At 40.6% G+C, this 14,301-nt stretch overlaps 1 protein-coding gene across 1 annotated transcript; it reads right to left on the bottom strand.

The window, feature by feature from the left end:
• Positions 1–11,904: 11,904 nt before the first annotated feature.
• On the bottom strand, positions 11,905–12,350 carry LOC100713880 (ubiquitin-conjugating enzyme E2 variant 1-like). The gene has a single exon (XM_063258734.1). The coding sequence runs from the start codon at positions 12,332–12,334 to the stop codon at positions 11,930–11,932; it is 405 nt and encodes a 134-aa protein (XP_063114804.1). The 5' UTR covers positions 12,335–12,350; the 3' UTR covers positions 11,905–11,929.
• Positions 12,351–14,301: the final 1,951 nt, after the last annotated feature.

Here is a 14,301-nt window from a genome sequence, read left to right as displayed (position 1 = left end):
ACAGCACAGTTTTCAACCTGTGATAGCTGTTAGTATTTACAATCGGTATTGTTTATCATCACTGCCACTGGCATTTGCCATGCAGAGGTCCCTGCTGCCTTTGCATTCCTTGTGGTTAATACAGTGCCACAATACAACTATTTACTGACTTATGTTCCAGGCACCACACAGGCCAGGGAACCTAAGAAAGCAAACAAACAGAAAACAGAACAAACCAAAGGAATTAAAACTCCATAGTTTTTAAGCAGCTTGGCTTTACCATGAGCATTAGTAAGATCTAATTTGAGGATATGATCATGACACTTAGTCTTCATTTTAAGAACTATGATTGTGAAAATCTTTGCAAAAGTTTTTTTTGTAAGAATTGTTTAGTAATTTGATTTGTGTCCTTTGATAGCTAGGTTAAGCCACCTAATCTGCAGATTCATTACAAGTGCCTCATATTCAGAGAGACTAATTTTTTTTTAGAGTATGCGTGCACCCTTCTGGGAAGTCTCCAGCATAAGCACAAGCCCTGAGCAAACCATGCTTTGCAAAGCCAGTCATTTGTTTTATTTCTGCCAGAATATTGAAAGTTTGCCTGGCGAACATTCCCTGAAATCAAAATGACTTATTCTCAGGCTTCCTTTGCTTTTGATCCTGCTGCAGGATGGTGTGTTTTCCTAATGATGCAGAATCTCTCGTTAAGTTCAGGAAACAGGATATAAGGATAAGTCAATTGACTCAATTTATGGACATAATAAAACGGTCCCTATTACCTTCAGCAGTCAAGGCAAGACAAGGTGAAACACAGTGTTGTAAAGTTATTATGACAAAATAGTTTAGTATTTACCTGACCAAATAAAGTGAAAATACTGCATTTATTTTTGAAGCGGCATTTCAGACATTATGACCTAAAATTAATAGTGGTAGACGATCATTTATCCTGTCGCACGGGGATATTGCAGAGTTCACTCAAAGCCAGGAATACCTGCTATTAAATCATGGCAAACTAAAAAAAATTTTTTTGAAGTATTTCCTTGTGTCTGCTCTATGTCTACTGTTGGCCCCACTGAGCCAGTGTTAACAGCTAAGGCATTTCTTTTTCCATCTTGTAATATAATTAAAAACAAATTTAGAAGCAGAATAAATGTTTTGTATGTTAGAGCCCTGGTAGTTTTGGGGAAGGTATTGGCAATGTATGCAGCTGTTCCTGACAATTATAAACTCAGAAAAAGAAAAAAAAACTGGGGGTAGTGGAAGAAACCAAATTGACCAAATATGGTTGCCTTTGTCTTCCAGTAGAAAATAAGTCTTTGAGTGGCCACAGAAAAAATAGATGTGACTCCAATCTATTTAAGTTGCTACATTTCAAAAAAGATGGACACGAAGGTAAGGGGGCACAGAGAGTTTCAAGTAGGCTGACGGCATCCAGTAGGTATGAATGATATTCGTTGCTTCTGAAAATAATTGAAGTTAGAGCCAGAGTTTAGTTTATCTCTCGCTTTGTTTGTTCTCTGGAATCCAGACTGTAAAGTATGAAGTGTGTTGATGTTTCTGAATTAAAACAGGATGATGACTCCAGGTTAGATAAGCAGGACTTTGTGGGCACAGAGCAGATGTCAAAATGTTTCTGAATATTAACTGATGGGGTTGCATATGTCGATTGCAAGTTACAGTGATCAATAATAAGGACCTGCAAGTCTCTGCTTTCACAGTCTGCTTACAGCCGGCTCCTGACGACTTTATATAAAATTGCATCTGGCCCAGCTCATGTCAGCCACCCTTGCTCCCAATTCACTTAACCCTACACAGCTTTTTCTTTTTGTACCTCTAACACCTTTCGACATTCCACATAGTTTACTTTTACTCTTCACTATTAATTGTCCCTCCTCCCCAGCCCTGTGAAGCTAGGCCCTTTGATTTGTCCACTGACTTATCTCAAGCACTGATATTTACTAGTACACAGTAGGTGCTCAGTAAACATTTGTTGAATGAATGTATCATATCTTCTGCATAAGACAATATAATGGTATTTATTAGCTTCATAATAAAGCTGGACTTTGCGAACATGTCCTCTAACTCCAGCTTACCAAATATATTTCTTTTCATTTACGTCCTGAATGGTGCTAGCTTTACCAAACCATGAGCCATCCTGCTTGTGGATCTCGCCCATGCTGGTTCTTTGCCTGCAATTCTCTTTGTCTTCCCTCCTCTTGAATAATTCTGGTTAAGCTCTTCAGAGTCTGTGTAGTTACTTTTACTTTTTTTTCCTCTTCAGGAAGCCCTACTGGATTTTCTAAGTCTATGTATTTCTAAAGCACATGACTTTATCACAGCAAGATTATGTGGTATTGGCATTGACTGCCCAACTGGGTTTTCAAGCTCTCTGGGGACAAAAGTCTGGCCTGCCTGTTTGTGGTTTCTGTTATGCCAAATGTAGTACCAGGAACACTGTAGGAGATTTGTTAAATATGTGTTGAATCATGGAAAGAAAGGTATGCACAACTCAAAGTAAGAATTCCTATCTATAAGATCTGAGAAAAGGGTGGACTAATCTCACTTTGTAAAAGTTTGATTCTCTCAATGAATGTGGAAATTTCTAGGCCCATTTTCTTCTTTTTTTAATTGACTTGTGGTTAAGCAGGTCTCCCTGGAACACTACTATCTAAGTTCAAACCCAGCCTTGCCACTTACTAGCTTGCTAAATTCTTTTTACATTAGTTTCTCCATTCACAAAGGGGGATGCTTATGATAACAGCGTCTACCTTATGGCACCTTGCAAAAATTGAGTTAGTTCCTGCATGTGAAGTCCCACTACCAGGCCCTTCCTCCCCTGTGCCTTGACTGCTCCCTCGTCACCACCTCTGTACCTCTCTCCACAGTGGTGGCTAGAAAGACCAGTTTCATCCTCATCTCTTTTACAGCACACTTAGGCTCTGCTGCTCCACACTGGCTTCTAAGCTGATCTGCACATCCTTCCTTAGGTACCTAAAGTTCTGCACAGTTGGGCTTGGTGGCACTTGCCTGTAATACTAGCACTTGGGCTCCTATTGAGTTCAGCCCGACCTGGCTATTTTAACAACACAAAATGGCTCAAAAACAAAATGCAAAACACAAAACAAAACAAGCAAACCCCCTCCCTCTCAACGTCACCCCCTCCCCCCAATAAAGCAAAGCTGAGCAAAGCACAGCAAAACAAAAAGATGTAAAAATAAAAGTTGGGCTCGGTGATGCCCTCTCCAGCTTTTGCAGATGGTTATCTCCTGTTTAATAGAGCTATCTTTCTTAGGGGACAGCTGTGGTTTTAAATTGCAATTTTCTTTTCTTCATTATAGGTAGAAGGGAAAAATAATGAGAGCCGGAGTAAGGGTGTGTAATAACCACATTCTCTGCGAAGCAGACGGTATTAGGGAAGTAGTCAATCTTCAGCTTTTGCTTTTACTTTGAGACAATGCTGCTCCCCCTGACAGGAACAGGGCTGGTGGAGGTCTTACTCCAGAGAAGCGTCCCTTTGCTTTCCTGTTAAAAGAAGTCCTCACCCAGGTGCAGCCTTGGAAGCAGCCACATTAGCAGGACCGAGCTGCTGTAACATTGTAAATGCCAGCAAATAAAAGTGTCAGCAGCCTGGGCTGTGGGCGGTGGGCAGGGCTTGGGGTTTAGTGTTCTTCTGTAGAGATCTGGCATGGTAGGGGGCTGCTTCATATCCAGTCCACATGTGTAGTGATTCAAAGTTATTTCCTACTGATGGCTTGTCCTGACCCCAGGAAAAGGCGTTTGGAGGTCTCCCTCCAGCCGCAGCCCACCCGGAAGGAGGGATACCTACTCAACTTGAACTGCCCTCTCTCTCCGACAGATGGCCCCATCCCAGCTAATGGATGGCATTTTGAACGGTTGGTGAAGCTCCTGCACCACTGCCTGTCCTGATAACAGAATTTTTGTATTACTTTCAGGGGACCCATAATCACATGGAAAAAAAATAAGAAGACTGGTTTTCGTTTTCACCACTGGATGTATTTATTTTCAAAGAGGGACTCGAAATGGCTAGAGGCACATACTCTCACTGGCAATAAAACTCTACTTTGTGATTCACTTGATTCTCCACCCTGCTCCTGCAGCGTTGAGGCTTGGTGAAGAAGTCACAGCGCTCAGAGGGAGGTTCAGCCTTTCTGCCTTGTGCCACTGGACAGATGATCCCTGCATTTGGTTAGTTTGGCAAAAGTAAATAGTGTTTTAGGCCCGAGGGTATCTTTTACATTTTAATTTGAGGGAAAATGCAGCGTTGGCCCTCGATGGTAAAGAAGGGAAAGCTCGTGTCTGTACAGTGAGTACGCCACAGTCTGGCTTCCAAAGCCTGTCCACCAGCAGCAGAAGCCTCGCGGTGCACCTTAGAAAGCTTCACAGCAGGGTGAGGTCTCCAGAGGGAAAAAGCAGCCACATGTTGCTAAATGCTGTATATAATGGGCACATTAATGGCTTGGAAGTCACAGGCAGACATTTCAAATGATATTTTCAAAGAGATTTGAAGACATGGGCAAGTGCCTCAGATCATTAGTTAGTAGGATGCAAAATGTACACAGTATAATCTTAACTCTGTAAGACAATAGGTATTAAGAGAGACATACATCAAAATTCCCATTGTGGGTGGCAAACATCACTTTATTTTAGTCTCATGTCTATTAATAATGTCCTGTAATTTCCAGGCTTCCTACAGTGAACATATATTATTCTTGAAATATGCACATAATATGTCTCTAAAAAATAAAGCAGAACCATCTCCTTTTATCAGTGACAATTCTAAAGGGGCTGATCTTTTACAAAGAGTCAAAAATCTGTTTTTAGTCCTTTTTGCCATTCTCTGCAGGTAGGTCAAACAGCTTCTGCCTGCTTTAGCCCACCCTTGTGATTTGCTTTGTATTTTCTCACCTCAGAAATAACGATGTATTACATTTGAGCTAAGTTAGCACATTTGTGGCAGATGACAACTCTCTGGGACAAATCAGGAGCACTTGGGCTTAGCTTTGATGCCCAGAGCTATCTTTTACCTTTTCATGTTAGGCAGTATGATAAAATCCCATACAAAACCATTGCAAGAAAAATGCATATGGTGAATATATTTATGTGCAAAACATTTTTCAGGGTCATTGTTATAATAAAATCTTTTAAAAAATACTATTTGAGTAGATATCCTAAATTGCTGAGATTTTATTTTTCACAATTTTAAAGACAAAAGGCAATTCTCTGATTCACTTATTCCAATCTTTTTCCTCATCACATGAGTGAAAGTAGTATGTAAGTTTTAAATAAGCTTTTTACTAGACTTATCTTTAGGTCATGTCTATTCAATGTAATCTTATGTGCCTCCACTGCTACATGTTACATTCTAAAATAAGGATTTTGGAAATGAATTTTGTGAAATAATTGTCTCATGACATGTATGTGAAAAGTTTTGTGTTAAAAAAATCATAAACACTATGCACTGCGTATCTTCCAACTATCTTCAATGCATATGCTCACATTATAGGCTTTGAAATGTTTTGTAGTAATGATATGCTTTAAGGTCAATTTAAACTCTTTTTTTTTTGGTACCGGGGATCGAACTCACGACTTTGTGCTTGCAAAGCAAGCGCTTATGCCACTGAGCTAAATTCCTGGTACTAAACCCATATTTGACAAACTTGCACAGCGAGGGTATTCAGAACTACCATTTCCAAAGCACTACACTGACTCCTTTTGCTGTGCTTTAAGCCAAAGCAGCAAAATAGGCAAAATAAGCAAAATTTTCCATAAAAAGAACTCTTTGCCTCAGGCACTTTGACTAGTGTAGTAATCCCTCAGATTCTTAAGTGGCTGAAGCAGTCATTGCTTTCATTCAGGTCACAAAAACACTGGAAAGCAGAATAGCATTCTGCTCAACCTCTTCCAGTCCAATGTATTCCCAGCTTCAGGGCAGGGCCAATGGTGGGGGTGGAGTTGGTGGAGTTGGAGCAGAACATTAACATTGCTTCCCCACCCCCACCTCCCGCTCTACAGACATCTTTCTGGTCTATTCAACTTCTTCTCTTTCTCTTTTTATCTCAGACCCAAACTTGATTGCTTGGTGCCAGAAGCTCCCTCATTAACCCTCTTTGGACTCCTATGATCGTTTACGAGGCCTGGCCAATGGATCTCCTTTCTAACAGGTTCATGCTTGCCCTGCCTAGAGAATGGTTCTTAGACATAGATTTGCAGCAAACCTTTGAGGGCATTGTCTTTGGATAGCTGTGAAAGCTTCAGGCTTATTTTTTCTGTCGCATTTATATTTTTTCAATATATTTGTACAGACCCTAATGTGTTAAAATTCTCCATTATTATCCCTTCATGCTTTTGAAATCAGTCACTGTACTTATTGAAGTGTGGGCAAATCCATAAACAAAGAGAAGTGGTTGGATGTCATAGCTGTTTTACAGAAGGTACCCATGACAAGGCTAATTGATTCAGGGGACTTTGTTTTCAATAAGGGAACTGAGATTAGTTTACTGTCGATCTTAATTATTCCATCCATCAACCATTTGTTGCCCTGGGCATCATTTTTGCTGCTTGCTAATTTTGCTCCTTTTACTTCTTAAGGCTTGTATCTTTTGTTTTATTTTTGTGGATTCAAATTAAAAAAAAAAAGAGATGAGACATATTTAAATTTCAAGGAGCACAATTTTAGTACTTTTGAGATTGTGACCAAATATCCTCTGCCAATTATATTTCGCCCTCACTCATTTTGTAGGCAAGATTGTGCTCATTTACAGATTCCATGTCTGGTTTACCTGTGCGTCTACATCCACAAACATTTATGGCTTATGAATTTCAATCAGTGGTTAAAAAAAATAAAAGAAGACCAAACATCTTTTGTTAATGCATTCAGCATAATACAATTTAGAAATAGGTCATCTTTTTTCTTCAAATGTGTTTTATGTGTCTTTGTCCTGTCTGGCTCTGTGTATCCCTTTCTTCGAGGATCATTTAAATATAGACAATTCAAACAGGAGGATCTTGCAATTGAAACATAGGTGGTGGGAGGGAAAGCAAAAGATAGGGATTTGCACAATTAAGGTGCAGCAAAATACTAGAAAAACAAGTACTTGACTGAAAACGCTGGGAACATATTTTATGATTTGATCAAAGAGTACAACATAATCTCACTTGTTTAAATACTGCAGTTAGATGTCTTACTTGTCTTGGCCAGTAACTGATTTCCTCTGGAGGCAATCTTGTTTAATTTGGGGTATAGAGTCCCAAATACTTGGCATCTGCTGTTCCTTTTGTTTCGTATTATTGGCATTTGACTGTCACGTGTAAGTCTGATCATATACGTGTAGAATTTTCTATTGTGGTTGGATGATATTCTCAACAAGTGAATCCAGAAGAATTTATATTTTTTCTCTCTCAATCTCCCCCAGCCCACCTTCTCTCCTTCCCTTCGTCTCCCTCTTTCTCTTTCCCGCCAGTATAGCAGGTACCATAATAGTTCCCAGGTCACACATACATGACTTTTATTTTTGTTAGAAATGATATATTTTTTGCAAGGAACACAAATTCACTTAAAGGAAGCTCAAATCACTTTAAGGAAACTCAAGTTAAAGTAATATAGTTTGAAAGGGGATAGGGTCAATCTCATGGAACCCAGTTATGGGAAATGTAGTCGGGCTTCCTGGGAATTAGACCAGCACCAGCAAGTGACTCCATCTCTCCGACTCTCTGGGTGTGCATATTTTTTTCATCTCTGCTTTTTACCTCCCCTGTAAGGCTTTTAGTTTTACATCCACAGGGTCTGACCACCGCTGTATGTGACCCATGTAGGGTTCATGCTTATCACCATCTGATGGACTCTTACACCTTATTTCTCTTAGTTCAAATGAAGGATAATTTTTGCTTGACCTCCCTTACCAAACTGCCTCTATGTAGGCTGTAGCTGTAGCTGTTTATCAGTGGATTCACACTGCCTCATTCACAATCTGTGCTATGTATGCACTAAATTAGTGAGTAAATGGTAACTCCAATACCTGAATCTCCTGAGAGCTGTTGTTGTGGTCTAATAGATTTTCTTGTTTTGATTTTCATTCAAGGATTTCTTATTTTTCATACCAACCACTGTATGAAAGATTGAAGAAATCATTTGAGTTTCTACATGATGTTATCATTCTCCTACTCTTGTTTAGACACATCTGCAAGGTAGAGGCTAATTACCTTAATCCATTCTAAGATTGAGCCAATTCAAATTTGTGTTTAAATATTTACAGAGCATATTCTTAGTGAGTCTTAGAACATAGCCCTTCAGCAATTTTGACAGAATGTTTGGCGGTTTCCAGGGCCTTTGTTCTTTGTACCTGACTCCTTGGGTTTTAAAATCTCAACAGCAAAAGCTAAGAGCATAAAGCTCTTTACAACTTTTCAGTCGCGGTCCCTAATTAAAGTGCCTCAAAGACAAAGGTGTTGTCAGATATCAGGCTAACCTTTTGGTGAGTCTGTCTGTCTGTCTGTCTGTCTGTCTGTCTCTCTTTTTGGCCACTGGTTATTCTTCTCAAGATGGTTGGTTTGGTGCCAGCGTAGTCTACCATAGTCAAACATAGAACCCAATTGAAGAAATGAAAAGCATTCTAGAGGAAGAACATGATGTGCCTGTTTTGGATTAGGTGTTTCTATTTATCTAAGCATCTCTGGCCAGAGCGGGATGATGTCGTACTTACCAGAGCTGCTCTGCTGTAAGGTGGGCTGAACCAAGAGGAGGAGGAGTTGAGGGTGTGGATATCATCAGAGGGTCTGCTTCAACATCATCATCATCATCATCATCATCATCTTTTATTAAAGCCTTACCTTCAGAATTTTATGATTAATAAACTACAATTTGAGTTTCATTTCTAGTTTCAATACTCTAGAACCTGTAGTCAGTATTTATGTTAACATTCCAATATGCAGTCTTTATCCCCCATTTTTACCATTGCCAACACCATCAAACCATACACTTAAAAATATGTGTCCTAGATCTTAGAATGGCCAGTTTCCCACTGTTCTCAGCATTGTGTCTTTATTCCTGTTTCGCCCATCCCCAGGCCTCTTCAGGCCCTAGGTCTAGAATAAGCAGTGTTTAACCATTATATACTTCTTTCTGTGGCCTCCTCAGTTTTTCCTGGTCCCATACACAAAATCCCTGAACAGTTAACTCTTGTTCCTCTACCTCCAGCCAAGTGTCCGTGACACTGCAGAGTTTGAGAGTGAAGCATGGTGGCTGAGCAGCAGGGCAGAATGAAAGACCAATGACAGGCTGGGACAAGCTGAGCTGCAAAAGGGATTCAGTGAAATGTCTTCCCGAAAATGCCTTGCTTGGAATTACCTAAAAAAGAAGGCTTTCAAAATAAAAATGTCAGCTGATGAGAACACATCTTTCCTTGGGTGATAGTTTAGAAATTGGAGGGAAGACAACTTCATTGCAGGTAAAAATGAATGAGAGGCTGACTTAGATGAGGTTTCTTGGGCATGATGTTTCCTGCCTATAATCCAAGCACTCTGGGAGACTGAGGCCAGAGGATTGTAAGTTTAAGCCCAACCGGGGAAACTCAATGAGACATTGTCTCAAAATAAATGTAAAAGAGGGCTGGAGATGTTAGCTTGGTATGAAGACCCTAGGTTTAATCTCTAGTACCAAAGAGAGAGAGAGAAATAAAATTTTTAATTTCACATGATTAAAATTTTGCCTTAGTTTACATCTATCAGAGTTTAGATAAATTGAAGTGATAGTCCAAGATACTTAATATTCTATAGGACTATATATTTATCCCTGAAACATAGCAATAATATCATCAGTACCACAATGCCTACTGACACTTATGAATTTCTGATTTCAATATGTATTGTCATTTCATTTTTCACCACAACACTATAAAGTAGGCATTGTCACAATCACATTTATAGATAATGAAAGTGAGAGGAGGTCATATAAAGATAAGTGAGTGACAGAGACCGATGTCAGAGCCTTGTTTTAAAATGCTATACTAGGCTGCCTCCGTATATGCATATACTACTACTAAATGTTTATTCTTAAGACTATCTGCAGAGTAGTAAGAAAAATACAAGGTAAATCACAATCTTCTGTGGGAAAATGGATGTATAGTATAAATTAAGAGTTAAAATATCTATATTAGGGTATTTAGCAAACTGCTGTAACAAAATGCAGTGGCTCAGTCAAGATAGATAGTGATTTCTCTTTCACCTAACCACCTTGAGAAAGGTAGAGTTCAGAGTCATCCAGCAAGTGAGGTCCCTTTTTATTGCTCTGTCCGTTTCAAGGGCATTGCCCACATCTCCCTGGATGAACTGATATTCCAACCCGAGGGAAGAGGAGAAAGAGAGAGGAGAGAAGACTCAGGGTGCTTAAAGTCAGGAGTTGGAACTGCACACATTAACGCTACTCACATCTAAGTTACAAGGACTTAGATAGCTACACCTAGCTGCAAGAGAGCCTGGGAGATGATCTATGCTAGGGGATGAGAATATACTGGTAAGGAAAGTACTTATGGCTTCTGTCTTCATGGGGATTATGTCTTCTGGAGGAGATCAACCAGTGATACTATATAGTTTCATGACTTGTTAAATCTTTTTTTCCGAAACACCACGAATTGCTTTATTTGGGTTTGCATCCACATTTCAGCATTTAGTGGTCCTGAACAAACAGGGAAAAGGCAGCAGGCAGCAGCTGCCAGGCCACCAGGCCAGATCTGTGCCCAGCTGCGCCTTGGGCCCTGCTGAGCAGAGAAGCAGCAGCACCAGAGCCAAAGCCTACACTTCGGGTTCTTCTCTGCCAGCGGTCAGATTTCCCTCCAGACCCAGATGGAGCCCAGGGCCACCAACGAGGCCCTCAAAAACCTTCTCTAATGCTTCAATGCGGAGTGGGCAGGGGAGGGAGCCATCCAGAGGGACTGCATGTGCTGACCAGCGCCCTTGTGTGGCGGTGCTCCGGGTCTGCTGGCAGGGACATGGGGTCTGTTCACCTCATCAGACTTGAGCTAAGACATCGGCTGACAGTGACAGCAGGTGGCAGAGCCAGGGGCCTTGTGCCCTTTCCCAGGCTGGCGGAGGATGAGTGACTGGGTCCAAAGCTAACGAGGGAGGTCAGAGGCTTTTTCCAACCTTACCTGATGGCTTCTGGCCAAGGAAGGAAGGGTTGTGGGAAGTGTTGGGGTGACAGTGTGACAAGGGAGAGAAGGAGGGAAAAAGCAGCACCCCTCAATCAAAGTAGGGGAGAGATGGGGAAAAGCCCTGAATTCCTCACCGAAGGCCAATTTCAGAGGGAGACAGAGGATTACAATCTATGCTTCGGCCAAGGGTGGGAGTGGAAGGGTGGGACAGGTCAATGGCTTGAAGGGGGCGTCACTTAAGACTTAAAAAAGAAACCAGAGTGCAGGCAAGCACCCCCCCACACCCAGCAGTAGTCCCACAGGCGGCAACCTGAAACCTTCACACCCACTCAGAGGCCACCCTGGCTAGGGCTGGGCAGGGCAGGGCAGGTGGCCTGTCATCAGTAGCAAGGTGGTTGTGTGATGCGTCTCTTCACAGTTAGGTCAGATGTGCCCCACCAGTCCGGATGGGAATCAATTTAACACACTTCCTTGATCCCAGAAGTTCAGCTATGTGGACAGTGGTTACACTTGACAGATGATTGGTTATAGCACAATTTTTATATTTCAAATGGACAAAAAATTAGTATTATTTACAGTATCTTAAGAAAAACTGCCTTTGAATGGGAGCTTCCTTTCCAGTACTTTGAGGTCTATAAGATGCAACTATAAAATTTACTACTGTGGAAAATGAAGACTACTTGAATCGACTTGGGGTGGGGATGAAGGAGGCCTGGGGGGCTTTGATTAATTGCTATAACACTGTCCTTCAGGTGGCTGAGGAAGTTTCATGTTTTTCTTAGACATCATAAGCTCCGAAGCTCTTGGAGAACAACTTCGATGCTATAGGAATTCTGCCATTTTGCTAGCACTGATATGGCTCTGGGATCCACCACTCCATTAGAACTATTGACTCCATTCATATTAATTTTTGTTACAAATCTTATGAAGGGGGGTGCTTCTGGGTATTTAGGCCCACATTCTATTTTAAGGCTGTATATTCGGTTTTCATAAATTGTTCTTGGATGCTCAATTACCATCCCTGTCCATCTTGTAGGTGTCATGTCTTTGTCATCTTCTAGACCCCAGCTACCTGTGCCATCTCCTACTCCTTTCTGGCCTTCTTCGAGTTCTTCCAACAGTCGGAAATTGCAAGGGACTTTTACTCCTGAGCCCGTGGTGGCTGCCATCTTGCGTCGCTGTAGCTCCATTGTTAAATCTTTAAAAAAAAAATTCTATTTTATTTCATTTTTTTTAATTTTAATTTTTAAATTTTATTTTATTTTTTTCTTTTTGGTAGCAGGGATCAAACTCAGGGCCTTGCACTTGCCAGACAGGTGCTTATGCCACCGAGCTAAATCCCCAGCCAATTTGTGAAATCTTGAGAGGAGATTCTATTTCAAAAAGGGAAAAAGAGCAGTTCACTGGGGAGGGTTAATGGCTTCTGCCCAATTTTCAAATTAGTAGCACAAGTGATTATGTAATTTTGAGTTCAGAATTTTTAAAGTTAGCTAGCATTATGTATAAGTTAGTCTTTTCCTTATTCATAAAAAAGCTATTTTGCCTTGGATGTAATAAAGATACTCTATCTCAAAATACATTTTATGGTCTAAATTATTTTAAAACTAGAAGAGATTTCAGGGCATTATTTTCTCATGAAAGGTCTTATAAATACTTTTGAGATAACTTCACTAAATAGTTAAAAGGTATTTATGGGTACACATTGTATAGGACATCTGACTAGATATTTGGGAGCAACTTGCAGAGTTTCATTATTAATGTGTTATCCTTGATCTATTTCATTCATAAAGTAAGATTGATGGATATATACATGAATAAAAGGGGATTTAATAACAGGGTTCAGCCTCCCATCAAGAAGGCATTCTGATTTAAAACAAACAGCACGTCAACAGAAATGCTCATGACTCAAAGCCTGTAGGCTTGATTAGCATCTTTGGGCAAATTAAGAGGAATTCTAAAGCCCCCTGTGGGGTCCTATACAGATGCAGCTCTCTGAACAGCTACAACCCAGGGAAAATGATGGCATTTAGTTAGAGATTTTATTTCCAAAAAATATTTCCTCTGGAAATTTCTGTGCATAAGTGTTGATGAAAACTCATGATGATCCTGTGCATCACGTAAAATGAAAACACCTAGGGGTGTAGCCAGTCTCTGGGTTATTGCCATTTGTAATTATTTTGTGTTACTTGGCCCCCAGAAGTTGGAGTTTGTTTCTTTGGATGATCGTACATTCTTTTTTCTCACATCATTTTTGCAGTCCTGATTGCCTGAAGCAATCATTCGTTTTAGTTCATGGACCAGGTGGAGCTTCTCTGGGGATGGGTGCTCAAAGCAGAGAACATGAAGCTGTAAACATCTCACACGGCACACACCAGCAACCTTGACAGATGAGGGAATCAAGGCTCTAGGAAGCTGAAGGGCTTCTTTATGTTTCCTAGTCAGTCCAGGGCACTTGAATCAAAACATGTCTCTGGACTCCCATTCAAGTACTTTTTCTCACTGCCATTGATTGTGAATATTTGCAAACAGAGAAATTAGTTGTCTTAGTTGCTTTCTTTATCACTGAGACACAATATCTGACACCTGTGATGTAAAGGAGGAGAGATTTGTGTTGATTCACTGTGTATAAAGGTTCTGTCCATCGTGGGCTGGATCAACGCAGGAAGGCTTTATAGAGAGGATAGTGAAGGAGAGCCACTCACAGGATGGAGAACAGGAAGCAGACAGCACCAGGGTGGGTCCCGGAGTCAGATCCTCCCAAGCCATGCTCCCAGTATCCTACCCCTTTGGACCAGACTTCACCTCCTAGCAGCAAGTTAGCTATAATCTTCCCCTTATCCAATCACCCCCTGAAAGCCCTACCTGTGATTGCATGAGACTTTGGAGGAACATTTAGAGGTAAACTATAACATTACTCCAAGTTGTTTGAATTCTGTCTTTTTGTATAAAAATCATTTGAAAGCCTAAAATAGTTGGATTATCTGGTGAAGCAGGTCTTTTCTTGGCACAGGTAGGACTTGTCTCCAGAAATGTCTCCCCATGAGGTCTTATTTAGACTTTGACACTATTTGTACTCTATCCAATCATTGTAATTATGTGTATATGTGTATATATGTGAGCATCAATTTGTCAACAATTTTTAAAAAAAATTGCTTTA

Source organism: Cavia porcellus, unplaced genomic scaffold, assembly GCF_034190915.1.
Source record: "Cavia porcellus strain 051 isolate PalLab524CR breed Dunkin Hartley unplaced genomic scaffold, mCavPor4.1 scaffold_12, whole genome shotgun sequence".
NCBI classification, from domain to species: Eukaryota; Metazoa; Chordata; class Mammalia; order Rodentia; family Caviidae; genus Cavia; species Cavia porcellus.
This window is presented reverse-complemented; position numbering and strand designations above follow the sequence as displayed.